This window comes from Falco naumanni, chromosome 3 (assembly GCF_017639655.2).
Source record: "Falco naumanni isolate bFalNau1 chromosome 3, bFalNau1.pat, whole genome shotgun sequence".
Taxonomy (NCBI): domain Eukaryota; kingdom Metazoa; phylum Chordata; class Aves; order Falconiformes; family Falconidae; genus Falco; species Falco naumanni.
This window is the reverse complement of record NC_054056.1, coordinates 11,616,774-11,644,549: the sequence shown is the minus strand read 5'-3', so window position 1 is coordinate 11,644,549 and position 27,776 is coordinate 11,616,774. Positions and strand designations below refer to the sequence as shown.

The window sequence follows — 27,776 nt, the reverse complement described above, 5'->3', positions numbered from 1 at the left end:
TGGACCGCAGCTCCCATCCGGCAGCGAGCCCTTGGCTGGGCTCTGGGGGTGCTGGGCTGGGGGATGGGTGCCAGCTGGGGGTCACCCACCCTGGGCACCCCCTTGTAGGGGCCTGGGGGGGTTAATCCCCATCGGGTTGGGGGTTGCTTTCCCCGCCGTCGCCTGCCCACCGGGGGCCTGCTCGGCCGATGCGGATACAAAGCCGGAGGAGCTGCGGCCTTCCCAGGTCAGCAAAATCCATCTCATCCCCCCCCCAGATCCCGCTATATCCCACATAGGATGCGGATCTATAGTTGATCGCATCCTCTGGTGGGGGGAGGAGGTTGCCCTTTGCCTCCCCGCTGCTGCCAGCGATCGGGGCTTTTATTATCCGTATATATTTTATATATATATATATATTTATTTTTTTAATTGCTTTTAAATATATCAGCCAAAAGCAGGAGCGATGGGGAGGGAGGGGGCGGCCGTCGCTGCATCGCGCTTATTCCGCACCCGTTCCTCCCAGTTCACCCCATTTTCTTGCAAACTCCGCGACGGTTGCAAATCCCTCCTGGGTTTTCCCGGCTGGGATTTGCAGCACCTGCAGGAAACTGCAATTTTGGGAGGGGTGAGAACTTCCGGGATAATTTTGACAGCAAATAATGGTAATTTTCCCCCTTTTTAGCGATATTTTATTGATTTATTTTTTTTCCCAGCCATTGGTTGCATTGCTGCACCAGGTTGCATTGCACGCTGCAAGGCTTGCAAGGGGGTTGAAGTCGTGGCGCTATTTTTGTTCCTTCTGTTTGCACCCTTTTTCTTTTTTTTTTAAGTATTAAATGTGTTTTAGCAAGGTGCCAGGTTGCAAAGAGCAGGTTTTTGCTCAAAAATACTAGTCCCCCCTCCCCCCCCAAAAAAGTATAGAAATGCATTTTCAGGGTGGAACCCCCCAGTATTTGATGGGGTGCTTAAGCTGGTGTTTGCAAAATGGGGGGAGAAGTGGAGAATTTGGGGGGGGGGGGGGGAGGGGGGCATCTCAAATAAATCAGCGTCATCACCTGATGCTGATTTTTCGGTCCCTTTTCAGCCCCAAAAAAGGTGATCCCAGCACCCCAGCAGGAGGAAAAGTCCCTTTTGGTGGGAGATGCTTTAATTTGGAGTTTTGCAATAAAACAAACCACCAAGTTGTTGGGAATGTTGAGCTGGAAACACTAATAGGGAAAAAAAAATCCCAATTTTTCGCTGTTTTTGGTGTTATTTTTAATTCAAATTCTTCTGTCTCCAGATTCCTGACTGGGATAGTTTTGCAGTGGGTGAACTTTGCATTTGCTTTGCAAACATTGAGAAGGAGAGGTGGGGGTAAACATTGGCCTGGGGAGGTTTTTGGCAATAAATAAATCTTGTTTGTTGCTTTTTTGCGTCTCTCCGCAAGAAATCTTTGCAGCACAGGCTCTTTTTTTAAAAAAAATATTCAGTGCAATAATTCTGATTTTATGATTCTTTTTTTCTTTTTCCCCCCCTTTCCCCCCTGCGTTTGTACTTCTCACGGCACGAGCTGGACGAGGGATGGATTTTTTCTGGTTAAGCGGTGATGTTGAAAAGCGAATCAGGAGGAAAACAGTGGCGGTTTTCCAGGTCTCGGGTTTTAGCTGGAATATTTGCAGGCTGTTTGCCCAGAAGAGTAGTTTCAAGGCGAAAGAGGGAAACACCGTGTTGAGGAAAAGCTTCTCCTATAAGATGATGCTTTTTGGCAAGAGTTCATTTAAAATATTATCACCAAATTGCTTTGAATCAGGACTTTTCGTGGAATATTTTTTTTCAGGGGCAAACCCGCTCTTTTGGCTTTTTTTCTGGGAAAACCTTTTTTTAATGTTTTTTTTTTGGGGGGGGGAAATATCTTTTGGCTTTTTTTAGGGGGACCCCCCATCTTTTGCTATCGTTTCATTCCTACCACTTGCTTCTTATTGCTGCCTCCTCCACCTGCAACCGCATCAAAACACCCGATTTGGGGAAATTTTGAAGACCGAGTATAATTTTTCTTCACCGGAGCCCTCATTCCGACACTGATGCCTTCAAATCTCCTCAATTCTTTCCTTGGAAAACTGGGAAATAAACCACTCTGCCATAAAAGCACCGATAATGCACTGCACAGACCCAATGAGGGCTGGGAAAAAAACAAATTGCGGAAGATTTTTGCTGGGATTTTTTTTGATTATTATTTTAAAGGACGGGGATCTGGGGGAGAAAACATCCCTGCTTTGCTCCGGGGATGGTGCTACTCTACCCTGGCTGGGAATAATCAGAATTAATTTTTTTTTTTTTTTGATCGAGGTGACGGTGGAAAATCATCCAGGTGGTGAAAGTTGGGATGTGGGGCCACCAGCTGGAGGGATTCATAAGGAGTCGGAGGAAACTTTTGGGAGACAAAAGCGAATTTCTATTTCTATCCCGCCCCGCTCCATCCCTTATAAATAGTGCCGGGGTTATTTATAAGGAGGGATTACCACGGCGGGGACGCAGAGAGGAGCAGGAGGGATTCCCGGGGTAAATCCCGGTTGCGATATTACGGGTTTTTTTTGCAAACCCTTCGATGGAAGGACAAAGGGGGTCGGCAGGATGGGGCAGCGTGGTGGAGGATGATGCTCGGAGCGGGGCCGGGTCCCCAGGGCTGGCAGCCGTCCCTGCCAGCTGGGACCTGTCGCTCCGTCGCGACGGCTAAAAATAAACCCAATAAAGCCCGAGAGCTGCCAGCTTGCCAGGCAAGGGGTCGGGCTGGCCGCAGCAGATGGCCCTGCTTTTCTGCCTTTATTTAGCTCCAGCTCCGTTTATTTTCCCTCCCCACCCAGGTTGGGAAGGAGACGGTGCTGAGCCGCAGCTCGTGATGCTGCCGGTGGGGTGAGGACCCGGCAGCTCCCCTGGGCTTTCTAGCCGTTTTTTCCCAAGGATGATATCGTATCCCTGCATCCCTCTTGGACTACGTTGCATCCCCACGTCCTTCTTGGATTATCCTGCATCCCCTTTTTGCCATCCCACGCTGCTTTGGAGGCATCTCCCTGGTAGGGCAGCTTGTCCCACCAGCTTTTCACCACATCCCACGGGATACATTTTTCATTTTTGCTACTGGGATGCTTCTACCCCTGATAGCAGTTTTGCTATGAAAAATTATGCAAAATAACCTCTTTTTTTTTTCTTCTTTTTTTTTTTAAATTTAACAAGACCCAATTAAAGGTTGCAGTGGGTTGTTTTGGAAAGCTGGTAATTCTCCTCAGGGGCAGGCGTGCTCGCGGCCGGAAAAATAACCAGCCCTGGGACAAATCGGGCTGATGGGAGCTTATGTCAACTGTCAAAATGGGATGTGACCTTCTCCTGCCCCGCTAGCAGGATAAAACCGGGAGCAAGCCACAGGGCCTGGCTGTGCATCGTCCTCCTTGCTCCCCTCTCTGAATGCAGAAGCTGTTGTGTGGCTGGAAGGGCAAACCAAACCACTAAGCAAACTGGTTTCTGGATAAAACAAGCAGCATCTCTCTGCTGGGTTTCGTTTACCCAGGTGTCATTATTTTAAACTCATTTTGGTTGGTTTTTGAAGGTGTTGCTGCAGAAATATGGCTTCTTCCTTTTTTTTTTTTTTTTTTTTTTTTTCCTCTTCTCTCCCCTGTGGTCCTCTGCTCCGTCGCATCTCCTGGGGCTGGTTTATCGTGGATTTATGGCTTGGTTGGCATCACATCCATAGGGATAAAACCCAGGGCTTGTGAAGTGGGGAGAGAAGAGACTTGCTGCTCCCACGCTAATGGGAAGCAGGTTAGGTGACATATGAGATCAGCCTCGGCTGCCAACTGCTTGCTGTTTCCAGCGCCAGGAAAAGAGTTCCAGGAGGAAAAAATAAGTGTCCCCGCGTCCTCCCCACAAACAAATCTCTATTAACCTGTTTATGGAGGCAAGGGGCTGGTTGCAAAAGTGGCTGGAAGAGGATATTTGCGGCGGTAATGCAGGTCAAGAAGGGGGAGAAGAGGTTTATTTTAAATTTTTTTTAGGGCTGGGAAAGGGTCGGGTGGGTTTTAGCTGGATGCTTTGGGGGGGTTTGCAGTGGGATGGGGTTGGGGTCGCTGAGCACTTGGCAGCCTGGCGGGGTTGCGACGTCAGCTTGTGCCCGTGCTGAGATTGCAAGGAGTTTCTAGCTTGTTTTCCAGGGGTGAATGCAAATTTTGGAGGTGGCCCCAGACCTCAGCTCCCTCTTGCTGTGCTCTAGACCCACATATATATACACACTTGTATATATTTAGGTGGCCCTGGAGCTGTATGGCTTGCTGCAAACCCATGTGGGGCAATTGTGCCCATGCTGTGCTGCAGGTTGAAGGGGTTGTAGTACAGGGGGATTAAATAGATTCTTTTTGGGGGGATCAGTCCTGTGTCTGTACATCCCCTATATCCACCTCCCAGGGGAAATAAGGGTCCAGGCGTGGAAGAAATGGTTGCTGGGGGGGTCACAGCTCTTCGGAGCAGGGTGGTGGCATCCGTCGTGCACCAGTTGCTGCTCCCAGCAGGACCACATGAGCAGAGTTTGGCCCCGTTTTGCGCTTTGCAGCCTCTTGGGTGTCGTTTCTTTCTGCTGCATCGTCCCTTGGACATGGGGGTCCCTGCTCCGTCCTTCCTCTTCCTCTTGGCGACCTTTCAGGGAGTTGTGCCGGGCGTCTCTGGTTACCGGAGCGGATGAGCCATCGATTGCAAGGAGGATGCTTGGCGCTTCCCAGCCTCCGAGATCTTCAACCTTGATGCTCGGAGCTGGATTTGCCGTGCACGGGATAAATTTGCCATGCACGGGGTGAATTTGCTGGGCAAACTGGGACCTGGGAGCAGCTTTTCTGCTTCCTTGCAAGGTTTTACAGCGGCCGGAGCTGGATCCATCCCACCTGGGGTCTCTCCACGTTGCCTTCTCTCCTGGGGATGGATCTGGGGGGGGGCGGATTGCCCCTCTCAACCTCCCTTTCCTTCTTTCCTGCAGGAAAGCCTCGGGGAAGGGCCCAGGCGGAGTGTCCGGACCCCCTGTGCCATGGCTTCGTCTGAGCTGCCCCCCCATCCTGCAGTAGGTACTGTCAACCCACCAGAGCTGGGGTCTTTTTTTGGGGGGACACACACCCAGCCTTTGGCAGAAAGGGGGTGAATCAGCCGGGAGCATCCTACACATCCCTGCCAGAGCCTCTTTGGGTTGTGAAAACATTAAGGGCTGTTGCATCTTGCAGGTTTTTGGGGTGATGCTCTCTTCTGTCCTCTCCATCCCTGCATCCCTCCCATCCCTGCATCCCTCCATCCCTGCTATGGTACAGCAGCACCGCAGGGGGACACCAAGTGACGGGGTTTCTGCTCACAGGTGACCATCTTGCCCTGGAGACCCCCAGCCCCCTGCCCCACGGGGAGGAAGACCTCGGTGAAGCCTTTGACTTTGAGGACAGCGAGGAAGAGGAGGAGGAGGAAGAGGACTCAGCGGCTGAGCCGAGCAGCGAAGCTGTCCTCCGGGCACCTCCTCGCAGGCGGCGTGCTGCCAGCTCCGGTGTCGGTGAGGAACACGGGCGGGGGGTCCCTGGTGTCTCCCATGTCCCCACTGTGTCCCCTTCACGTGCCCAGGGTGGTGCCACCCAAGCCTGGGTGCCAGCGCTGGTTCTCTTTTCTTTTCCTCTCCGCAGATGGGCTGGTGCCGGAGACCCAGGAAGGGTATGTGGGGTTTTGGGGGGGATTTTAGGGGGTTTTGAGTCCTTGAAGGAGAAAGCACAGCTTTAGGGTTTGTCCCCTGCCATGTTCAATACGTTGCAGCCTGCTGCCATGCCTCAGTTTCCCCAGCTTCTCCCCATTGCTTGCAAAGGGGGCTACAAGCAGGAGAGCTCCAGGGTTTTGGGGTGAACCCTGCAGCCCTGGGGATCTGTGGGGGCTGTGGGTGCCATCGGGGGGTCTGTGGTTAACTGGGTGATGGGGGCTTCCTCCAACCCCCAGCCAAGGAGGTGAGGGAGAAACCCGTGGGGGTGGGTGTTTGAAGGGGCTGGTGTTCACCCCAGCTGCAGATTTGGGGGGAAAAGATGCCCGTTTGGCTGCAAGGAGGGCTTGTGCCCCCCTGGCAGCCCAGGCACAAGGTTCAGCAAGAGGGTCAGGACCCCCCCCAGGTTTGGGGACCTTCTCCCTGTGCTCCCCGATGCTGGCGCATCCTCCTGTGCTGCAGCAGGCCGTGGCTAAAAAAAGCCATTTTGGGGTCTTTTGCATCATCCCCCTGTAGGTTGCCTGGACCTACTTAAAAAGCCATCGTGACCCTAAAATCTGGGACCCCCAAATCCAGGAGGAAGCAGATGGGCAAGGGCAGGGTGCCCCAGATACAAGCTTTATTCTGTGTTTGTGAACCCCTGTAATAGGAATGGGAAGTGATGGGGGTGGGGGGCTTGGGTGCATCTGATCCTGGGGGCTTTGCACCCCAGGGTGCTCCCTGACGCCTTTCCCTGCAGGCTGCCGGTGGGGGTGAGCAATGGGGAGGCTGGTGGAGACCCCCACGTTGATGCCCAGACCTGGAAGAGGAAAAGCATCTGCCAAGGTGGGTTAAAATGCTGAAAAAAACCCAACAACCCCCAAACCTGCCAAGGTTTGGGAAGGGTTCCTCCATCCTGGCTTGATCCTGGGGTGCTGACCTGAGTCGCTGGGGTGGGGGTGGGGTTGTCGCCCAAAGGTGAGCGCTTCGAGTTCCCGGAGGTGGAGGATGATGTGATTTACGACGATGTCCCCTGTGAAACCCTCGATGCCGAGCAGGACGGTAGGGACAGACCTTCCTCCCCCCGGTTCCCCAGGGACCACGAGCCCATTTTCCAGCTGGGTAAACTGAGGCACGCTCCAGCAGGGAAAAGCGCATCTTGGAAAGGATGCTCAGGGGGATAACCCCGGAAAACCGCTGGGATTGGGGAGGGATGAAGGCAGATGTGTTTCCAGAGGGACTGCAAGACCCTGAGGATTTGGGGGGGTCTTCTCCGGGTCCCTGGGGAGGGGAATGGCCTCCCTGGAAGGAGCCGGAGCTGGATTTTGCTCGCCAGGCGCCGGGACGGAGCGCAGCCTGATCTACGAGGAGGTGCAGCGGGGCGAGGGGCCGCGGGCGGGCGAGGAGCTGGGCTGGAGCTCCAGCGAATTCGAGAGCTACAGCGAGGACTCGGGCGAGGACACCAAGCCAGAGGCTGAGCCGGCCAAGCAGCGGGCATCCTTCCAGCCCAAGGTAATGCTTGAACTGATGGTTTTATTATTATTATTTTCCTTTTTTTTTTTTTTTTTTTTTTTTTTTTCCCCTTGGGTTTGCTTGGATAAAGGCACTGGAGCATCAAGCCCAGCTGCTCCCGCAGAGGATGCTGTGGTTCCTGGGGTCACCTGCTGCAAAGCCAGCCTGAAACTTTGGTGGTTCATTATTTATTTTTTTTTCCTTCCTTCCCCTCTCCCCCCCTTTTTTTCCCCCCCTTTCCTGTTGCATTTTGGCATTGCTGGAGCGTGGCTGCTGCCTTTCCCTGCGCTTGCTCCCTTCCCTGCTCAAGCAAAGCCAGATTTTTGGGAAGATGCTGCCTGTACTGTGCTGCTTTGGGATGATTTCTCCTCCTCTGTGTTGTTTTTTTTTCTTCTTTCTTTTTTTTTTTTTTCCTTTTTTTTTTTGCTGCTTACTTGGATCTCTTCTCTGCCTTCTCTCGCCTCCTCTGCCTTCTCCTCCCGCCTGGTTTGCTTTGGGCTCAGCTTTCTCCAGACCTGAATAGACTAAAGGAGAGATACGCCAGGACTAAGAGGGACATCCTGGCTTTAAGAGTTGGGGGGAGAGACATGCAGGAGCTGAAGCAGAAGTACGATTGGAAGGTACTGTCCCTCCTCCCTCCCTTGTCCCTTGTCCCCCAGATTTCCCAGGGGGTGATAAAAAAAAAAAACAACCCACCCTCCCAGAATTTATCCAGGTTGAATTCATCCCGATTTATCCCCCAAAGGAGAAAAAAAAAAAATCGAGCTAAGCACCGCAAAGCTGCCTCTCGTGTCCATCTGTCTTGCAGCTCCCCGTCCTCCAGCTGCCCAAACCATTTGCTTTTTTTGGGTGTTTGTTTTTTTTTAAGGGGCGTTTGGACGAAGCAAGGTTGCCCGTGGGCTAGATGGATCTGAGAAGGTTTTTCCCCCGATACGGGGTGGAAATCAGGTGGGGAAGGAGATTCTTGGGAGGTGTAGAAACTTAGTGCAAAGCCTTTCCCAGCCCCAAACCATCCAGGCTGGACTTTATGGCCAGTTTGGGCTGGGCAGGTGACGTTGGATGTCAGCTTGGGCTAAAACCGCTGTGATTTGAGGTGTGGAAGCCCCCCACCCCCACCCCCCCTGACCTTTGCGCTCTGGTACACAAACCCCCGGCTGTGAGGAGGGGATGGATGTGCTCGTGCCTCCCTTCCCCCCCCTCCTCTCTGCTTTTGCTGCATGCTCCCGCTTTGCCTGCGCCTGCTTGCCCACAGCCATGTCCTGGCGGAGGGAGGAGAGATGCCAGAGCATCCTTCTTCCTCAGCCACCTGCCTTCTCTTCCTCCCCTTCGGGCTGCCTGGGAAAACGGGGATGATGCTCAGAGGGGATGTCCCCAAAGTGGGGGGATGTCCCCAAAGGGATGGCACCTCTGGATCCAGACCTGAAATGGGTCTCAGTGCTGCCTCGAGCCTCCCGGTCCCTCTTGCCCCCCTGCCCAGATGACACAGCTGATGAAAGCGGCTAAAAGCGGCACCAAGGATGGTTTGGAGAAGACCAAGATCGCGGTGATGAGGAAGGTGACGTTCCTGCACCGGAAAGAAGCTCCGGGTAAGCAGAGGAACCCCCATTGCCTTTGACAGCCAAAAAAAGCCTTTTTGAGGGTGTTTTTTAAAAAAAATCATTATAAATCCTTACAGCTTTCAGCTTTTCCTTTTGCTGATTTATTTTCTGTGGTTTAAGCTCTGTTTTAACTTTTTTTTCCCCACTCTTTGCATCCCCATGCAAGCCCAGTCGGTTTGGCTCGCTCCTTGCTCCAAGCACCCATGCCCTTTTGGGAGCAGGACAGTGACCCCACCACGCCAGCACCCATGGGTGCCCCCCTTGGACACAGGGCAAGATCTGCCCTGAAATACTGATTTTTGGGGTGTTTTCCTAACCCTCCTGCTGTCACATAGGGGTTGGGGAGCGGAGGAGGAGGGCGGCGGAGGCGGAAAAGCAGCCGCCTTCCCGATGGAGCTCGAGGGTCTCCCTGGAGCAACACGGGGGAGGTAGGATCCCAGTGGGTGGCCTGGTGGCTCAGCCGGGGCTGCCTGAGGGATCCGGCGTGTGTGTCCCAGCCTCGCTGCATGGCCCTGATGCGCCTTAGCCTTGCCAGGGTGGGGGCTTAAATGCTTTTGGGGTCCCCGGGGTGCTGCAGGGCATCCCGTCCCCAGGGTGCTGCAGAGCATCCCATCCCCTGGGCACGGGGATGGGCAGGGGGAGCTGACGGAGCTGGCAGCTAAGGGTGGCGATCCTCCCTGCCAAAATTAGGGAAGGAAAAAGGTCACCCGGCCGCCAGCGCCCTCCCCTCCAGCCCAGCCGGTCCTCCCCGTGCCCGGCTATTTATAGGGGATGGGGATGGGGCCGGGGTGGCCGTAGCGGGGCGTTGCGGCCATGTGGAAGAAGCGGCCATCCCTGCATCGCGACGCCGCCTTGGCTCGCTCACCCTCCTCCTCCTCAGCTGCTTCGGCCTCGGGTAAGGGATCGCCGTGCCGGCCGGCCAGTGTTGGCCTCTTGCCTTCCCCATTTTCTTCGGCGAGTGGCTTGTGGCTCCTTCCCCTGCCCCCCCCCCAGTTTCCCTGCTTGCACCCGCCCTTGGAGTGAGGACGGGGGTGGGGGCTCTTCCCCCATCCAGGGTGGCTGTTGGGGGGCCGGGGACACTTTCTGTCCCCTTCCCGTGGGGAGCTGGCTCGGTCCCTGCCGGGAGCCTGACTCATGCTGGTGTCCGGTGACAGTGGCTGGGGCTCCGGGAGGGACACGCGATGCTGGGAGGACGCTGGAGTCCATCTCGCCGGCAGCTCCAAACCCAACCGCATCCCCAGCCAAGCCACTGATGGGGCCACGGGCTCTTCTTTAGACCCCAAAAAAGTCTAAAATTAGGGGATTTTTGGCATTCGGTTGTGGATTTTTGCCCTGCAGGGGACTCGGAGGAGGAGGACACAGGTTTCCTGGAGGTCACAGTCTCTGACATGAAGCACCCGCCGCCGGAGCTGGGGCCCATGCCCGAGGGGCTGAGCCCACAGCAGGTCAGTGTGGGGTGGGGGGGTCTGGGGGGGGGGGGGGGCACAGCTTCCCCTTGGTCCCATGATTGAGCAAGCAGGGAAGGGCGGGTCAGCAGAAAGCTATGCTGCTGTGTCAGCACTTCTGCAGCACGCTGTGCCCGTGGTGCACCCCCCATCCTGTTATTCAGGGTGGGGGGGCCCCCCCCAGCTGACCCCCAGCGTCGTTGCAGGTGGTACGGCGGCACATCCTGGGCTCCATCGTGCAGAGTGAGCGGAGCTACGTGGACTCCCTGAAACGCATCCTGCAGGTGGGGGACACCCCCTTTTTTTTTGGGGGGGGAGGGGTCAGGGGCGCACAAGGATGCAGGGATGCTGATGCACCGGCATCTCCCGCAGGATTACAGGAACCCGCTGATGGAGATGGAGCCGAAGGTGCTGAGCGCTAGGAAGTGCCAGGTGGTGTTTTTTCGCCTGAAGGAGATCCTGCAGTGCCACTCCATGTTCCAGATCGCCCTTGCCTCCCGCGTGGCTGAGTGGGACTCGGCAGAGAAGATCGGGGACCTCTTCGTGGCCTCGGTAGGAGGAAAAGTTGGGGGACCGCTGCCAAACCTGCCCCTGGACCCCTCTCTGTGATAGCTGAGGTGGGGGGAGGATCCAAGTGATGCACCCCCACCTGGGGTACCACCAGCATCCTCAGCATCACTCCAAAAACACACCCACCCACCCCGTTTTGCTGACCCTTCCTTTTTGGGGGAGCCCCACGCCATCACATCTCTCCTTCTGTCCTCTCCCCAGTTCTCCAAGTCAATGGTGTTGGATGTCTACAGTGACTATGTCAACAACTTCACCACTGCCATGTCCCTCATCAAGAAGGCTTGTCTCACCAAACCTGCCTTCCTCGACTTCCTCAAGGTAAGCAGGACCCAAACGCGGGCACATGGTGCTGCCGGGTGCTGTTATCACTGAAAACTTTGCTTTTTTTGCCTTCCCTGCCCCCCGCCCCTGCAGAAGAGGCAGATGGCCAGCGCCGACCGGGTCACGCTCTACGGGCTGATGGTGAAGCCCATCCAGAGGTTCCCTCAGTTCATCCTACTCCTGCAGGTATGGGCAAGGGGTACCTGCACCTCTCTTGCTTTGCACCCCATTTTTTTGCAACCTGGGTGCTGTGGGAAAGGGTTTAGGAAGGGACACGGGTTTGGGTTGACAGCTTGGTTGCAGCTTTGGGGACCATCCCAAGGATCTTCTTCCAAGCTTTGATTTCGGAGGTGCTGAAAGCGCTTCCGATCGTAGCAATCCCCACAGGGCTGATTTTCCTGGGGTGGCTTTTGTCCCCCATCCTTTCCCTGCTCTAGGACATGCTGAAAAACACTCCCAAGGGCCATGCGGACCGCCTGTCCCTCCAGCTGGCCCTCACCGAGCTGGAGACCTTGGCAGAGAAGCTCAACGAGCAGAAGCGCTTGGCCGACCAAGTCGCCGAAATCCAGCAGCTCAGCAAAAGCATCAGCGACCGCAGCAGCCTCAACAAGGTGGGTCCTTCAGCCTCACGCCCTCATCCTTGTGATGGGTATGTTTTGGAGCTGGTTGGTTGAGCTTTGCTGCTTCCACCTTCCTTTCTGCGTCAAGGGGGGTGGGGAAGCCAAGAATCCCGGTTTTCTCCAAAAGGGTGTTGAGCAAAAGCAAATCCTGAGGCTGGCACGGGGAAATTCCTCTCCAGGGAAAAGCAAGGATGAGTTGCTTTGTCTCATCCGCCTGATTTTGCAACTGTTGGTGGCAAAAAACCCAAACATCCCCTAAGTGAAGTTCTTGCGACATATCCTGGGCCGTGGTGGCAAAAACCGCAGCGGGGCACCCACCAGCTCAGCCCTGGGACTGGGATTTAGAGCTGGGGGGTGAAGAGAGACCCAAAACCAGCTGCCAAAGGACCACGTTGGTCTTCCAGGACTCTGCTTTCCTGGGGGCTGGACATACAGGGTGCAAAGGGGGTTTGCATTTGAAGCCCCAGAGCCTGTTGCACGGCCATTTCTGCAGAGCTGGGAGCCATGCGTGGTCCTGGTTGGAGGAAAATCCTTGCAATAAGAGAAAAGCAACCAAATTTTGGGACAGGAGGCTTGCAAGTGCCCCCAGGCTTGAGCCACCTGCCTGCTCCATCCCCTTTGCAGCTGCTGAGCTCGGGGCAGCGGCAGCTCCTGCTCTGCGAGACGCTGACGGAGACGGTGTACGGCGACCGGGGGCAGCTCATCAAGTCAAAGGAGAGGAAGGTTTTCCTGCTCAATGACATGCTGGTCTGCGCCAACATCAACTTCAAGTACGTGCTGATGGCCCCAGACCCCCAAATCCCTTTGCAAAGCACTGACGTAAGGACCTTGCCTCTCCCCAACTCGATTTCAGGGCTTAGTGGGTTTTTCTTGCTCTACCCCACGGAGTTTTAAAACCCCCTCACCTTATTTTGGAGGGGGAAACCACCTGGTCTGGGGTTGCTTTGCCCCCACTGTGGACATGTCTCCATGCAAAGCCCCATCCCCTCTTAACTGTGGTGTCCTGGAGCTGGTGCGAGGTCTGGGAGCCTGCTAGGACCTCAGGGCTTAGTGGAGGTTGATGCTGTAGAGGAAAACCTTCGGGGTGTTCCCCATCACACCTCTTTCTTAATCATTTTTCCCCTCTTTCAGGCCGATGAACGCAGGGTAGGTGCTGCTTGTGGTCTGCTGTGGTCGTGTGCCCCACATCTGGGGGTGCAGGCATGCACCAGTGCACGGCGTGGGGTTACCAGTGGAGGGGCTTGGCTTGCAAAATGCATTTTGCCAGGGCTCGCAGGGCAAGCCACGGTGCCTGCTCACGGATTTACCTACACCTTTGCATCCTCCCTCGGCAGAGGCCAGCTGGAAATTAGCAGCCTGGTGCCCCTGGGTCCCAAATACGTGGTGAAGTGGAGCACGGCCCTCCCGCAGGTGCAGGTGGTGGAGGTGGGGCAGGAGAGCGGTGCCTACGACAAGGACAACGTCGTCATCCACAACGCCGGTGCCAAGAAGCACGCACCAGCCGGGCAGGCTTCGCACAGTGAGCACCCATCCCTCGATCCCGTGTTGGGCTGGTTTCGATGGGGTGGGATGGAGCATCCTCCCTGGACCTCATTTCTCCATTTTTCCACCCAAGATAAAGTCTACCTGGGGCCACCACGACTCTTCCAGGAGCTGCAGGACCTGCAGAAGGACCTGGCGGTGGTGGAGCAGATCACCCTGCTCATCAGCACCTTGCATGGCACCTACCAGGTATCTGCGTGCCAAAGCATGGTCAGACTCATGATTCGGGTGGAACCAAGCCTGGCTGCGTTGTGATAACTGTGTGGACCCTCAGGGGCTGCTGGTCACCTCATCCTCCTGAGCCCCACAGATGATAGTTGGGGGTGATTCAGGCTTGTGTTGGAGGCACTGCCATGATTTTATGACTTTTTCTTCAGAACCTGAACATGACGGTGGCCCAGGACTGGTGCTTGGCCTTGCAGAGGATGATGAAGGTGAAGGAAGAGGAGATCCACTCTGCCAACAAGTGCCGCCTCCGCCTTCTGCTGCCTGGGAAGCCGGACAAGTGAGTTTGTGGATCATGGATGGGCTCTTCCCACCCTGGGCAGGAGGAGGCTGAAGATCAACGTGGTGATGCTTTCCCTATGCAGGTCTGGCCGCCCCATCAGCGTCATGGTGGTCTTCATCACCCCAAACCCCCTGAGCAAGATCTCCTGGGTGAATCGCCTGCACTTGGCCAAGATAGGACTGCGTGAGTGGTCTCGTGGCGTGGGGCTTGCCATCACCCTTGCTCTGAAAAGCCAGATTTGGGAGCGTGGCGAGGTGGTTTGCTTCACTCCCAGCATGCTGATGCGAAATGGGACGGGGGGGGGGGTGGGGTGGGGAGCGGAATTGAGAGCAAAGGGGTAGAGAACATTTTGCGGGGTCACACACTGGAAATGATGGGAATTGGTAATTCTGGCTCAAAATGCGGCTTGCTGCTCTCAGGTGGCATCTCCAGGTTGGCATCACCTGGTGATGGATTTCCACTGGCTCTCATGCTGATGGTGCTGACCCATTTTCCATGAAATAATATGAATAAGCAAAGGAGGAGCCGTCCCTCCTGCTGCTTCCCTATCCCTATTCCTATTTAACTCCACCAGCCACTGCAGCAAAAGAAAAAGAGTTTTAATGGAAGGAAAAAAAAAATATCATTTGAAATCCTATTTGAGTGCTCGGATCCCCCTGGGCTGGAAAGATTTTTGATTCTCTTGTTTTCACCAGTTTATGTGTTTGGTTTGGGTTTTGTTTTTATTTTAATCTGGGATGCCTGGGGGATAATCCTGTATCCATGAGTTCGAAATGAAAACACATTAAAGCCTAATGTGAAGAAACACATTAGGGTGTATTTTTTCCCCCCCCTCCTTTATATATTATCTGGTTTTTGGGGGGCTTTTTTTTTTTTTTTTGCTGCCACTCGAGGCAGTTGTTTGGCTGCGTGCTGCGCAGTAGTTTGGAGGAGAGGGGTGAGATGTGCCCCAGGTCTGCAGATGATGGTGGTGGTTTAGGGTTGGAGATGAGCGCCCTGCACCTCACATGCCTGATTTTGGGGTCCCGTCAGGGAGGGGAGGGATGCTAAGGGGTGTCCTGGCTGTCTGCAATCTCCTCTGCTCACCACAGGGGAAGAGAACCAGCCGGGCTGGCTCTGTCCCGATGAAGACAAGAAGAGCAAAGCTCCTTTCTGGTGCCCCATCCTCTCCTGCCACATGCCTGCCTTCTCCTCCAAGGCCCTCGATCTGCAGGTAAGAGCAACAGCCAAGTTCTTCTCCAGACCCCCCAACACCTCCTTCCCCTTTACATCCATCATTTTGGGGAATAAAGGCAGAAATCCCACAGCGGATGGGCTGGATGGGGCGGCCAGGCTGGTTGCAAAGGCAGAAATCGGTGCAATCCACTCTGGAAAAATTAAAAATACAAGTTAGGCTGTGGCTCGATCCCGAATTTTGGGGCATGCATGGATACCCTGCATGTGTTAGGGTAATTCGGGGGTGTTGTAACCCCCCCACGCCCCGATCTTTCCTGCAGCTTGGCACTGCCGTGCACAACCCTGTGCAGTCCTCCCTGCTGGGCTTCTCCGCCGTCAGCACCTCGCTGCCGCAGGGCTACCTCTGGGTGAGCAAACCCACCCCAAAACGGGGCAAAACCTGCCGGGTTTGGGTCATGCTGGCTGCAGACCCCCTCCCCAGCGCTCGTGGCTGGTGCTAACACCCCTTTTCTGCTCCCCGCAGGTGGGGGGGGGGGGCAGGAAGGTGCAGGGGGGCAGGTGGAGATCTTCTCCCTCAACCGCGCCGTGCCGCGGACGGTGAAGTCCTTCCCGGTGGCCTCGCCGGTGCTGTGCATGGAGTACATCCCTGAGGGGGGCGAGGGGGGCCCGGCGGGCACCCAGGAGCCTCACCCCACCACCGAGCAGCCCCCCGCATCCCCGCATCCCACCGTGTGCTTGGGCTTACAGGATGGCAGGTGAGCCCGCAGCCTCTGCATCCATCCTCTGGTGCGATCGCCAGCACCGAGCCTTGAGGACCAGCACCATCTCCTGCATCTCCCCCCTGTTCCCCTCCCCCCCCCCCCAGCATCGCCGTCTACGGCAGCGTGGACACGGGGACGCAGTGCTTGTTGACCTGCAAAAGCCCGGGCATGCAGCCCGTCCTCTGCCTGCGGCACAGCCCCCAGTACCTGTTTGCAGGGCTGCAGGATGGAACCGTGGCCGCCTACCCCCGCAGCAACGGTGAGGGCACCCCCGTGCATGCTTTCGGACAGGCTTTGTGGTGGGACCCCTCAAAAGTATGGAGCAGGAGGTTCTTCGTGCCGGCAAGATACGCTGGCTGCTAAAATGGTGATAAATATTTGTCATTATCCCCCTGCTCCCACTATTTCATTCTGCTCCTTGCAGCCTGGGAGAGGGGAAGCTGGTTTACATCGCCAAGACGAATGCAGAAGGGGCTCAGTTTTGGGGGGAAAAGGGTGGAAAACAGTCCTGGGGAGGGGTTGGTACCGCAGCAAAGGGTTTGCTGGGAGGCTGGTTGCACTCGAGGGATGGAGGAGGGGTCTGACACTGGGATGCGCAAGCACTCGGAGCTCTTGGCTTCAAAAGATTTACCTTTTTCATGCTATAAACCGAGCTGATCCCCTCCAAACCTCATCCACACAAAACCTCTTTCCTTCATTAGCTTGATTTTGGGTTTATTTTCCCTGGCTCCAGCTGGGGCCAAGGCTGTGGCTTGCTGAGAGCCTTCCTCCCCAGGGACTCCTCGCCTGGGCTCTTAAATGCCTTTGCTTTGTCGCTAGAGGGTAGGAAAGAGCCTCAAATAATGTCACATTGGCCTATTTTTGGACAAAAACCTTCATTTGCTCCCAGGTAACCTGCAGAGAGCAGCACCCAAACCAACCCAGAGCCAGTAAAACCACTTCAGTTGCATTTTGGGGTGCTGCGCATCCCCTTTCCAACCTTACCGCAACGGTGCAAGCCAATTAAAGTGCCTTTAATTTAATTTCAATTGCAGAAGGGCACACTGAAGGCAGCCAGCTGCTGGCAGGACTGCAGGGTGGGGGTTTTAATCTTATCTTTTTGGAAAGAAAAAGCTTACCTGAAATAGCTTGGTTTTACGTGAAAATTAGGATTTGCTGAAAGATGGCTCGGTTGCAAACTCCTGCTGATGGGAGCAGAGGTCCGAGCGCCCAAAGGGCTCTTTTATCCCTCAGTTCTTACGGTTTTATTAAAAAAAAAAAAAAAAAATTGCATTGGAAATAAGGAAAGGAGAGCAATTATCTATTGAAGCTTCTCAGCCACTGCTGGTGGTGAATTCATCCAAATCCAGGTTGGATGCTGTTCACAGACACTCCAGATCCACCCTGGATGAATCGGCTCTGGAGTGTTGCTTCAAGAGCAAATGAAAAATAAATAAAAAAATCAATTTTTGGCTTTTCCAGCAAGGAATGTGCCGGAGTGTTGCAGGTGGCCAGTTGTTTGCTGCTAACAAGCTGTTTGCACGGGGTCAAAGGGGCTCTGGGGGGGGGTGAAGCTGGGGATGTGAACTCCCCTCATCCTTGGGGTTGTGGCACGAAGATGCTCAGAGGCATCCTGGGTGATGCTGGGGGCACAAGGCGTTCGCAGCTGACCCCAGCAGCCCTTTAGGGCAGCTTCAGCTGTATCAAAAGATGATTTTCCTTTTTGCTGAGCATCTTCTTGCTCCCCTCCACCCCAATCCTGGCATCTCTGCTCTAGGGGGGCTGTGGGACCCGGCGGAGCAGCCCACCCGCCTGGCTGTGGGTACCAGCCCCGTGCGAGCTCTCCTGACGCTGGATGAGACCCTTTGGGCCAGCTGTGCCAACCAGGTCACTGTCCTCGATGCCACCAGCCTCCGCGCCCAGGTAGGGAGCATCGCCGGGACCCCTGTGCTACATCTGCAGGGGGATGCAGAGGTGGTTTTGGGGGGGTCACCGTGGTTTAAGCCCCAAAGGATGCATGGGCACAGGCGCATCCCTGCCTATGCAATGCCCAAACCAACCTTTTATTGCTGCTTTTTGCTGCTTTTCATTACTTTTGGGTCCCTTCCCTCCGACATGGTGTCACAGGAAGAGGATGCGGAGATGTCTTCTGCAGCTGCATAAACAGGGAGTGCTGAATAGTTGCTTTTTCCTTTTAAAAAATCCCTTTCTCCCACCTTTAATTTTCACATTTAGTGCCCAAACTTAGTTTGCATGTATTAGCTGTCGTAAATCCAGCCTAACGGCGGTGCCGGGGATGAATAATGCATCGGGGACTGGATTCGCTTTCAGTCTCTGATTTTATTTATGACAGGAGCCGGGTGGGAATTTTTGCAGAAGAAAAGTGATGGGGGAGGAAAAAAACGGTGGTGGTGGGATGCTTGGGGGATGGTGTAAATGGTATTTGATGGAGAGCTGTGTAGTGTAGGGTCTTGGGTCTGCCTGGGTGGGACCAGAGACTCGGGAATAAACCATCAGGGAATAAACCCTGTGGGGTGGGGGATGAGGGGGACATCACCTAAAAGTCTCTCTTTACCGCTGGTTTGGGCTGGTTTGGGGGGGATGCTCTGTGCTGGTCCTCTCTGGGAAGGGGGTTGATACCAGCTCCTCTTTTTTTTTTTTCTTTTCTTTTTTTTTTTTTTATTAATATGTATATCAAATAAATTTTAAGGCAAAAAAATGTCTCGAAGCCATAGGAGAGGGAGAGTGAAGTTGCTGCCTGCAGGTTTCTCCCCCAATGATTTAACCCTTTGATGCTGACGTGTTTTTATCCCTCAATCCTGCCCGCAGCCCAGGCTGCAGCATGGGCAACTTTTTGGATGCAAGAAGATGTTTTTCCTGCAGTTTGCATCCTGTGTCTGGTAGGGAAATGCTCTGGCGGGGAGTTTGGGAAGCAGATGGACCAGTCTGTGATCCCCAAAGAGCTCTTGCAAGGGGGCTGAGCCTTGTCACTGTTTTTTGTCGTTGGAGGGGAGCAGGAAGGTCTTGTCCCACCTTGGGGTGGATTTGGCAGATGCAGCTCATCAGGCAAATGAGTCTTTTAAAGAAGAAAAAGAAGGTGGAGGGGGTGGGAATTATTATGTTGTTATCCAAAAAACCCCCGAGGGGTTTGGAGATGGGCTGGTTTTGGTGTCCTCTGGCCAGAGCTGGCGAGGATGGGGGGACCTCATGGTCACTCTGGTCCCCTCCCCGTGCAGCTCCTGGAGAGAGCCCAAGGCAGCAGCAGTTTTAGGGAGCAACTTTTTGATTTCATTTTTGCAATTCCCCTTCTGGTAGCAAACCTTCGAGGCCCACCCGGACACCGAGGCCAGCGTCACGCACATGATCAAGGCGGGCAGCGGGGTCTGGATGGCCTTTTCCTCAGGCTCCTCCATCCGCCTCTTCCACACCGAGACGCTGGAGCATCTGCAGGAGATCAATATTGCCACCAGGACCACCTTCGTCCTCCCGGGTGAGCTGCCCTTTCTCCCTGGCTCTTAATTGCAATTAATGGGCAAGGTGGGGCATCACCCCATGGGCGTGTTGCTTTGCTTTATGGCTGTGCTGATGTGCAGAGAAACTGTGAGGAATTTATTTGGTTAATGGTGTAAAGATTTGAGCTTGGGCCTCTGGGGTCTCTCCTCATTGAATGCAGAGACAGAGCCAGTGGTGCCTTTGCATCCGTGCGCGCATCCCTGCATCCCACCTTTGCACCCGTTGCTCCCATGTGTGCACCTTATCCATACAGCCCACCCTTGCGTGTGCGCGTGCATCCGCTCACCCCGTGTGTGCACCCACTCACCTCAGAGGCGCACCTCCTTTTTGCATCTGTGCACCCCACCCTTGCACAAGTGTGTGCACCCCATGCACCCCATCTTTGCAGCCGTGCACCCCATGCACCCCATCTTTGCAGCCCTGCACCCATGCACCCCATCTTTGCACCCGTTCACTCTTGCACCCCATTTTTGCACCCCTGCACCCTTGCACCCCATCTTTGCACTGCGTGTGCATCCTCACATGCCTCCTCAGATGCACGTGCATCCCCATGCATGCATCCTTGCACCACATCCTTGCACCCCAGCACACATCTATGTGTGCACCCCACTGCCGTTACCCTGTGCACCCCTTTTTTCCCCACCTTACCGTTCAGCACCGTCTCCCCGCTGTGTCCACCCACCCGGCTCTCGCCTGCCCCAGGCTTGCAAGGTTGGCTCTCCCCTAGTTCCAGCTACAGAGCAACATAATTGTGTAATTAGTTATAAGCACGATACTCATGTAAGTCACTTTTCCCTTTTTTTTTTTTTTTTTTTTTTTAGGGCATGTTAAAATATTTATCACTTCCTTTTCTTCCTGGGCAAGTGAGCGTTGGGTATTAATGCGTTTTTGAACTTGCGCTCCCTCATCCTTTTTAACTCGACAGGTCATTAATAAAGTCCTCCCGGAGAAACTGGAGTTGCATCTCCGCAGATATATTGCTTTGCCGAGTTTGACGCCGTGCAGCGCTAAGTCCTGGCGATAAAATATTCATTTGCCATTAGAAGTCTCACTTTTTTTTTTTTTTTTCTCCCCCTCCTTTTTTTGTTTATATTTGTAGTGCTTTCCTTGGCGTGGAGATCTTTGTGCAAAGATGCTGCTTGGTTCTGAGGGGCTCTGGAGTGTGTTCCCCATGAAAAATCCACTGGTGATGGGTTATTTGCGAAGATGCTGCTGTAAAATCATCCCTCACCCTCTTTTTTAAATTTTTTTTCTTTCCCCGCTCATGCAGGTCAAAAACATGTCCGTGTCACCAGCCTGCTCATCTGCCAGGGTTCGCTTTGGGTGGGCACTGACCAGGGCATCATCGTGCTGCTGCCCGTGCCCCGCTTGGAGGGCATCCCCAAAATCACCGGTGAGCACCCACAAACCCCCTCCCTGGGCAGATGCATCCTTATTTTGGGGCTTGTTTTTAGCAACCCCCCCTATTTTTGGCAGGAAAAGGCATGGTGTCCCTCAATGGGCATGGTGGCCCCGTGGAGTTTTTGGCAGTGGCGCTGAGCACCCTGGCACCCGATGTGCTGAAGGGTGATCAGGAGGAGGAAGAGGAGGGTGAGGAAGAGAAACCCCCGGAACTGGATGGTCCCCCGCCTCGGGAAATGAGAAAAAAAGGGATTTTATTACAATACCGCTTGCGATCCACCTCCCACCTCCCCGGGCAGCTGCTGTCGGTGCGGGAAGCGCCCACGGGTGGCACGCCGGCACACACGGAGGAGGACGGCTCCATCTATGAGATGGCTGATGACCCCGACGTCTGGGTGCGGAGCCGACCCTGTGCCCGTGACACCCCACGCAAGGAGATCTCCTCGGTGGCCATCGTTTCGGGGGGCCGGGGTTACCGTAACTTCAACGCTGAATCGCCGCGCCGGGGAAGCGATGCCGACAGCACCCTGCTCATCTGGCAGGTGCCATTGATGCTATAGCACCCCGGGACCCCCCCCACCCATCCACCCGGCACCTACCTCAAAAAGCCACCCAAAAGCTGCCGGGGGTGGTCCTGCCCTGGGTGCATCACCCTTTAATTTTTTTTTAAGGAGGAAAAGACTGAAAAATGGGCTTTTTTGCTTTTTTTCTTCCCTCCCCAAGAAAACAGCTTTGTGCATGGGGAGAGGGGAGTTTTTAATGGCAGGAACGGCAACCTCCCTGCGGGCTTTGGAGGTGCCGGCTCTTTGGCCAAAGGTGTCTGTGTGTCTGCGTGTGAATATATATATATATATATAAATATATATATATATAAATATGATGTATATTATTACCTGTATAAAGAAGGAATCTGTATATATTGGGGCACTTGGAGCTGCAGAAATAGTGATGAGAAGAGCATTCAGCGAGTGCCGGCTGCGCCGAAACGGGGGGATTTGGCTGAAATAACCATTTTTTTGACTGTGAATTGAGGATATTTGGTACAAAAATCCCCTGTTTTGGGGAGTTGAGTACTCGCGGTTTCCAGAGGAAAGGAAATTTTGGGAGCGTGGAAATAAATCCTATAGGAATCGGTGTGTTTCCTTGCAGTATTTTGTAACTGGGTTTGGCTTGGGTGCTAATGTTTTCTTTCCTTTGCTTCAGCAACACATCCCAAGGGGTTCGTATACCCTCAAAAATCAATCAGAAGCCCCCAGATGCCCGTTTTTGCACTCCCCAGAAATGGTGCAGGATGGAGGGAAGATGGGGAGAAGGATGTACCCTGTCACCTGCATCTCTGGTACCCAGAGCGTTCTCCATCCACAGCAGAGAAACACAAGGCCAGGGAGGTGGAAACTTGTCCGAGGACTAAATCAATTTATAATGCGATCCTCTAACTGGCTTCAATTTGATTTTCATTTGTAGCATTACAATTATCAGATTTAAATTCCCAACCGCTCAACCTTGAAATGGGACGGCATGGCTCCTGCTGCCAGGGAGCGAAGATTATCCGCCTTGTACCGATTTCTGAGTATTTTTCTAATTAGCCATCAAATGTGCTTTGCTGGGGTTTTCTTTCTTTGCCCTTAAAGTCTTTTCTGATTAAGTTTTCTCCCTATCTCAGCTGCGTGAAATGGCATGAAGAGGGGGGCAATCTCCGGACCAGCCGCAGCTGGAGGACCACGAGCATCCTCATGAGCATCTGTGATGTCCGTGGGAAGGGTGTCAAAAGAGCTTGTGGCTTTTTCCACCCCTTTTTCCTATTTTCCATTGCAATTTTACCACCTTTGGGGTCGGTGTGTGAGAAAGCAGCTGGTTCTCGAGGGATATCACCCCATGGAGCTGTAAGGATTTCCCACGCTATGTGATTGCAATGGCACAGTTAAAATATATATATATATTTATTGCAGAGCTGGATGTAATGACAGCTGTGGAGTTTGCACTTTATTTAGCAAGAGGATCTTAAAAACAATTTGTGGGACCCCAGACACCATCCCTCTGGGCTCACCAGCCACCTGAGCTACAATTGCAATCAAAATACCCCAAAATGAGGATGCCACATCGAGCTGCGCTGCTGCTTTTGAAGCTGGGAGGAGATGCCACTGCAGGTTTTGTCCCCCCACACATGGCCTGATGGCACCGGGAGGCTCTACAACCTGGCATATTTTTTCCCAAATTGATGTCCTCTAGCTAACGAGGATGTTTCTCATGCTAACGGTGTGTGTTGGGCTCCTGTAAGGAGAGGGAAGCTGTCAGACCAATGAGGTTTGTTGCTGCTGCCTTAATGAGCCGCGTTATTAACTGAAGAGTGGCCTGACCCCAATCTCCCCCAATCTGGGGACAGCCCTGGGCAGGGTCACCACCATCTCCCATGCACAAGAGGCAAAAAGTGTATTTAATGCGCTAAATGCAACTATTTCTATGCTGGTACTCTTCAGAAGATGCTTTTGCAAGACCTGAACACGCTCCCCCCTCATCCCAGTTGGAGGATGGCTGTTCTGCACCAAGACTCATCTTCCCAAGCTTATGATTTTTTTATTATTATTTATTACTTCCCTATTTTTCTTCTCCTTGATGTTCTCTGTATCGATCCCTTCCTCCAGCCTCGTTATCTCACCCGGATGTTTATGTGCCAGGGCAGCTGCTGAGCTGCTTGCAGGCGGTGTTTGCAAACGCCCAGCAAATGTTATTGAGCAGAAGGCTCCCTTTAACAACTGTGTCAACAAAAATGAATATATAAAATCCCAGAGATCTTTTAAGAGAGACTTTTTGTTGTTTTTTGCTTCTTTTTTTTTTTTTTTTTTTTTTTGCTTGTTCTCTGAAAGACACTACCTAGGGGAGCTGCAGGGGCTTGGGACAGCCCCCTGGCTTCAGAGAGCTTGCTGGGGGGGGGGGGGGGGGGGGGGGGGGGGCGTGGATTTTTGGACTTAAAATGGGGATTTTTGCTACTTTGAAGGGTTAGAACTGTTTGGGAGGTGGGGCTGGTTTGTGGTTTTTTTTTCTTTCAGATATGTTCAAGGAGAAACAGGCTCATGACCCCTGTCCCAGGGGAGATCCATCATGCATGGAGCATCTCACGCAAGCATCCTTGCAGTTGCTCTTGCAATGGTTCACAGCGGGTAAGGAGAGGTGTTTGCTGTGCCAGCGTGGCCAAAATCAGGTACAGACAATGGGAAGCTGCTTCAATCGTGCTTTTCACCCCTGAGGATGTGGGAGCCTCCACCCAGACCAGGCTCATTGCCCTTCTGTAGGCAGCTGGAGTTATCCTTTCCTATCTTCTTCCATCCTCTTTGGTTGTCACCAAGCGCTGCCCAGACCTCGGTGGTCGATAGCCTTCAGCTCTCCTGTGTGTTGCAGAGGGGAAGGAGAGCGATGGCTTCACGAGCAGCCCCTGCCCCAAAGCCTCTCCGGGTGCTTGAAACGCTCCTCCTGGTTTGGGCTGGCTGGTGGCCAGTGCCACGTGGCTCTCCCTGGCCAAGGGATTAAGTTGTGCTCTTGGCTGAAGATCAGGGGCTGGATTAGGTGTAGCTGTGCTCCTGCTCCCCGCCTTGCTGCAGGCTTGAGGTGGCTGGATGTGCCATGGTGGGCCAGGTCTTAAGGTGGGCTTGTGCCTCGGCCACCAGCCTGGAGGGTGGTTGTGGGCCCTCAGGGTGAGTTCTTGCTGTGGAAAAAGGTGGGGAGAGCTTGGTGGAGTGCCTTGGCTCCCCTGGAGAGCTGCTGTGGAGGGGGGGCATGTCCCCTGGGTGTGCTGTGCTGATACGTCTCAAAGGTGCCGTGGCAGCATCTCCCAGGGCTGCTGTGGTGGTACCTCCCAAAGGTGCCGTGGGTGGTCTTTGTGAGGGATGCTGTGGTTTTGTCCCCAAAGTGGTGCCCTGGTGGCATCTCCCAAGGGTTCCATGGTGATACATCTCGAAGGTGCCATGGTGGTATGTCCTAAAGGTGTGCTGGCGGCATCTCCAAGGGTTTCCATGGTAGCATGTCCCAAAGTGGTGCCCTGGTGGCATCGCCACAGGTGTGTCATGTCGGTATGTCCCAAAGAGGTTCCCAAAGAGGATGGAGATGTTGGGCTGTGATCAGTGGGATCTCTGTGGCTTTTTTCATCATCCCAAGAACCAAGAACATTCCAAGATGGAATGTCCCATCACAAAGGAAGCGTGATGCTGGAGCAGCCGCGTCCTTCAAGCGGATGGTGCCTGGTGGGGAATAAGCTGGGTTATGAGATGCCTGAGCTGGCTGCAACCATGGGGGGAGAAATTTCCTTTACCTCCCCAATATTTGGGTGTGGAAATCGAATCCGAGGGGTTTCTGGGCGGGGTACGTGGTCCAGCCGTGGCGCTGCAAAAGGAAAGCAGCCTTGCCGTGCTTTCCCCTTGGCTTCTTCCCCAGGAGATGCAAACAAAGCCAGTTCCCTTCCTCGCTGCCCATCATCCCTCTGCGTTGCCTTTAATCAAGCCAGTTTGATTCCTCCTGGATTTTCCCCCCTCCTCCTTTCAAGCTGCGAGTGGAAAATAAAAAAAAAAGAAATAAATTTATAATAATAATAATCATCATAACAAGCAGTGTGGGAGCCTGGGGGGGAAAGGAGCAAAGAAGAAATTGCTTTGAGCTGCAAAGGCAAGACTGCTCTGAAGATGGGCTCGCCTGAGATTTGGGACGAGAAACCTGTCTTGAAAGGAGCAATTAAAAGAGGAAAGCAATTAAACTGCTGCAGGAAAGTGGGGTGCAGGAGCTGGGGTGGGATGGAGAGGGCTGGGGGGCTGCACCAGGTGCTGCATCCCTGGCACTGCTCCTTGCTCCTGCATTTAAAAGCGCTCACATACTGCACGTTAGATGCGTTATATATTTTATAGGTACGCATATATATAAATATTTTAGAATTATATCTATATATATATGCAGTAGGGAAGGACAATATTATTTCCGCAGGATGAGGTTGGGGTCCGTCTGAAGGTGCTTGGTTATTAAGTCCTGAGGAAGCGTGGCGGCCGGAGGGCTTTCGGCGTGGAAATTATTCTATCAAATACAACAAGTGGCTGCCAGGCAGGATGAAAGCAAGCTTTGCTTAAAAATAAATACTTGACAAACCAGACCCGATCTGTAAATGATTTTCTTACCACAGCAAGTGGTAAGTCCCTTGGGCTCAGTTTCTCTCCCCATTTGGTGGGTGCTACCTGCTCCAGCACCCACTGAAGGGTGATATTTCCCCCTGGCTGGGCATGGGAGGGATTTAGGGGTTAACATCCTTGCTTGCTATTAAAATCCTTCCTGGTTATATTCCTTTATTATTTTTTAATTTATTTTTTGCATGCCCCTTCCTCAGGCTACAGTGCAGGAGAGGCTCTGCTTTCCCCCCCATCCCTTTGCTTTTGGGGCTTGCAACCCCATCTCTTTATTTCTAAAAGGTCTCTCTGCACTAATTAGACCTTAATTACAGCAATAAATTCATCTTGGGTCTGGTTTTCATCCAGTCCCTCTCCCCCATCCTGCTCAGGGCAAGAAGCCTGGAGCTGGTATGTACACATCTATAATTATATATATAGATATTTATGGAAAAAAAATCCATTTGGGATATATTCCTCCAGAATTCACCAAATTTAGTGCAAATCCTTCAGGATCCAGCCCTTATACCCCCGTCGGGCTGGGCTCTGCGGCAGCGCAGGCTCCAACCTGCTTTCTGCAGCAGCTCTGGTGGCAAGGACATCGTCACACGCGTGGTCCCCATGGGGAGTGGGGATTGGGAGCAGTTTACATGGGAATCAGCTGGGTTTTTTAAAAAAAAAGCATATATGAGGAGTGGTTACGTGTGTAGAGCAGTGCTAGAAAGGCTTATGCAGCACTACCTCCCCTATATATATATATATATATATCCCATGGCCACAATGCATAAATGAATAGGCTGGCAATTGTCATTTCCAGGCAGAATTGTTCAGAGAGGCTTGTTTAACTCAGAAAAAAATTAAAAATCCCTTTTTCCCTTATTTTTCCTGGAAAGGGAGCTCTGCCAGATAGGAAGAAATGGTATTTTCTCTCCTCTTCCTCGTCCCCCATCTCATAAAAATAGGTCGGGAAAGTTGCAGCATCCTTAATTTACGCCCTAGCCCAGCTCCTTTGGTGGGTCACAGCCCCCACCTCCTCCCGGAGCTGGTCACCCCCACCAGTGCCTTCCTCACCGTAACTCAAACGGCAATGATTAGCCAAATAAAATTTCCATCTGTTGAGGACTTTCCGGGAGTTATTACCAGCAATAAAATCCATGTGCAGCGAATGATGTATCCGAGGGGTAAGTGCCTCCATTACAAGCAAAAGTGACTTTTAAATAAGGTTACAGGCTTCCTCATCAGCCTGAAAAAAAGCATTTTGGACCACCTGGAAAGGGCATCCCCTAAATCCTGGGTAAAAATCCCACTGGAAAAGGCTTTCCCAGGTCAGCCGGGCTGGATAAATGTGAGAAATTAATTGCTCCAGCTTGATGGGGGACGTTTTAGGTGCTGGGATGCTTCTGCAGCTCTGGGCTCCCTCAGGATGCTGCACCTTTTGGGACCAGAGCTTGCAAACCATGCCCATGAGCATCACTTCATCCCCTCGATCTTGTTTCCCTTCAAAATAACTCAAGGAGCCGGCGTCCTTTGCTCATCCCTTATCTGACATGATTGAAGCCGCTGGGGCTGGACGTGCAAATCCTCACCCCGCTCTTAATTGAAGCGGAGGGTTAACGGCTGCGGCTCTTTGCACGCTCTCCCGGTGGGGAAATGGCTGCCTGCTTAAAAAAGATGGGATGCAGAGCTGGTTTTCCAACCTCTTCTTGCTCTAAAGGAGCTGGTAGCAAACTGCGATGCCCTAGAAGGGCAACTGCATGCTCCCGTATTTAAGGGATGCATGCAGCAGGATGGATGCTGAGGGGCAGAGCCTGTTGCAGGTGGATGGCTGGATGCTAAACCCAGCTGTATGGCAGGGAAAAGAAAAAAGAAAAAAAAAATATTTCAAAGTGCAGCTGAATCTCTGGCTTATTTTCCCTCGCACACGTGGCCGGCTGCTGCGGACGTCGAGCCGTGCCTGGGCTGCATCGTTTCGGCTTCTAAAAACGATCGGG

General features: G+C 53.4%; 1 protein-coding gene across 1 annotated transcript; it reads left to right on the top strand.

The window, feature by feature from the left end:
* The first annotated feature begins 118 nt into the window (after nucleotides 1-118).
* ARHGEF10L (Rho guanine nucleotide exchange factor 10 like) lies at nucleotides 119-21,779 on the top strand. The gene is made up of 28 exons (XM_040589008.1): nucleotides 119-226; nucleotides 4,979-5,063; nucleotides 5,345-5,530; nucleotides 5,658-5,685; nucleotides 6,462-6,547; nucleotides 6,680-6,763; nucleotides 7,038-7,213; nucleotides 7,717-7,833; nucleotides 8,691-8,799; nucleotides 10,150-10,256; nucleotides 10,463-10,540; nucleotides 10,629-10,808; nucleotides 11,028-11,144; nucleotides 11,241-11,333; nucleotides 11,585-11,758; nucleotides 12,392-12,537; nucleotides 13,102-13,286; nucleotides 13,383-13,498; nucleotides 13,687-13,814; nucleotides 13,900-14,000; nucleotides 14,909-15,030; nucleotides 15,314-15,404; nucleotides 15,517-15,748; nucleotides 15,859-16,013; nucleotides 17,511-17,656; nucleotides 19,049-19,223; nucleotides 20,517-20,639; nucleotides 20,723-21,779. The coding sequence occupies exons 2-28, from the start codon at nucleotides 5,027-5,029 to the stop codon at nucleotides 21,205-21,207; spliced, it is 3,777 nt and encodes a 1,258-aa protein (XP_040444942.1). The 5' UTR covers nucleotides 119-226; nucleotides 4,979-5,026; the 3' UTR covers nucleotides 21,208-21,779.
* The last annotated feature ends 5,997 nt before the right edge of the window (nucleotides 21,780-27,776 follow it).

Bases quoted from the DNA above. Each gene is read 5' to 3' on its own strand.
- ARHGEF10L (XM_040589008.1), top strand. From the start codon at position 5,027: ATGGCTTCGTCTGAGCTGCCCCCCCATCCTGCAGTAG. The intron at 8,800-10,149 runs GTAAGCAGAGGA...TTTGCCCTGCAG, and splicing joins GCACCGGAAAGAAGCTCCGG to GGGACTCGGAGGAGGAGGAC. The intron at 11,759-12,391 runs GTGGGTCCTTCA...TCCCCTTTGCAG, and splicing joins ACCGCAGCAGCCTCAACAAG to CTGCTGAGCTCGGGGCAGCG.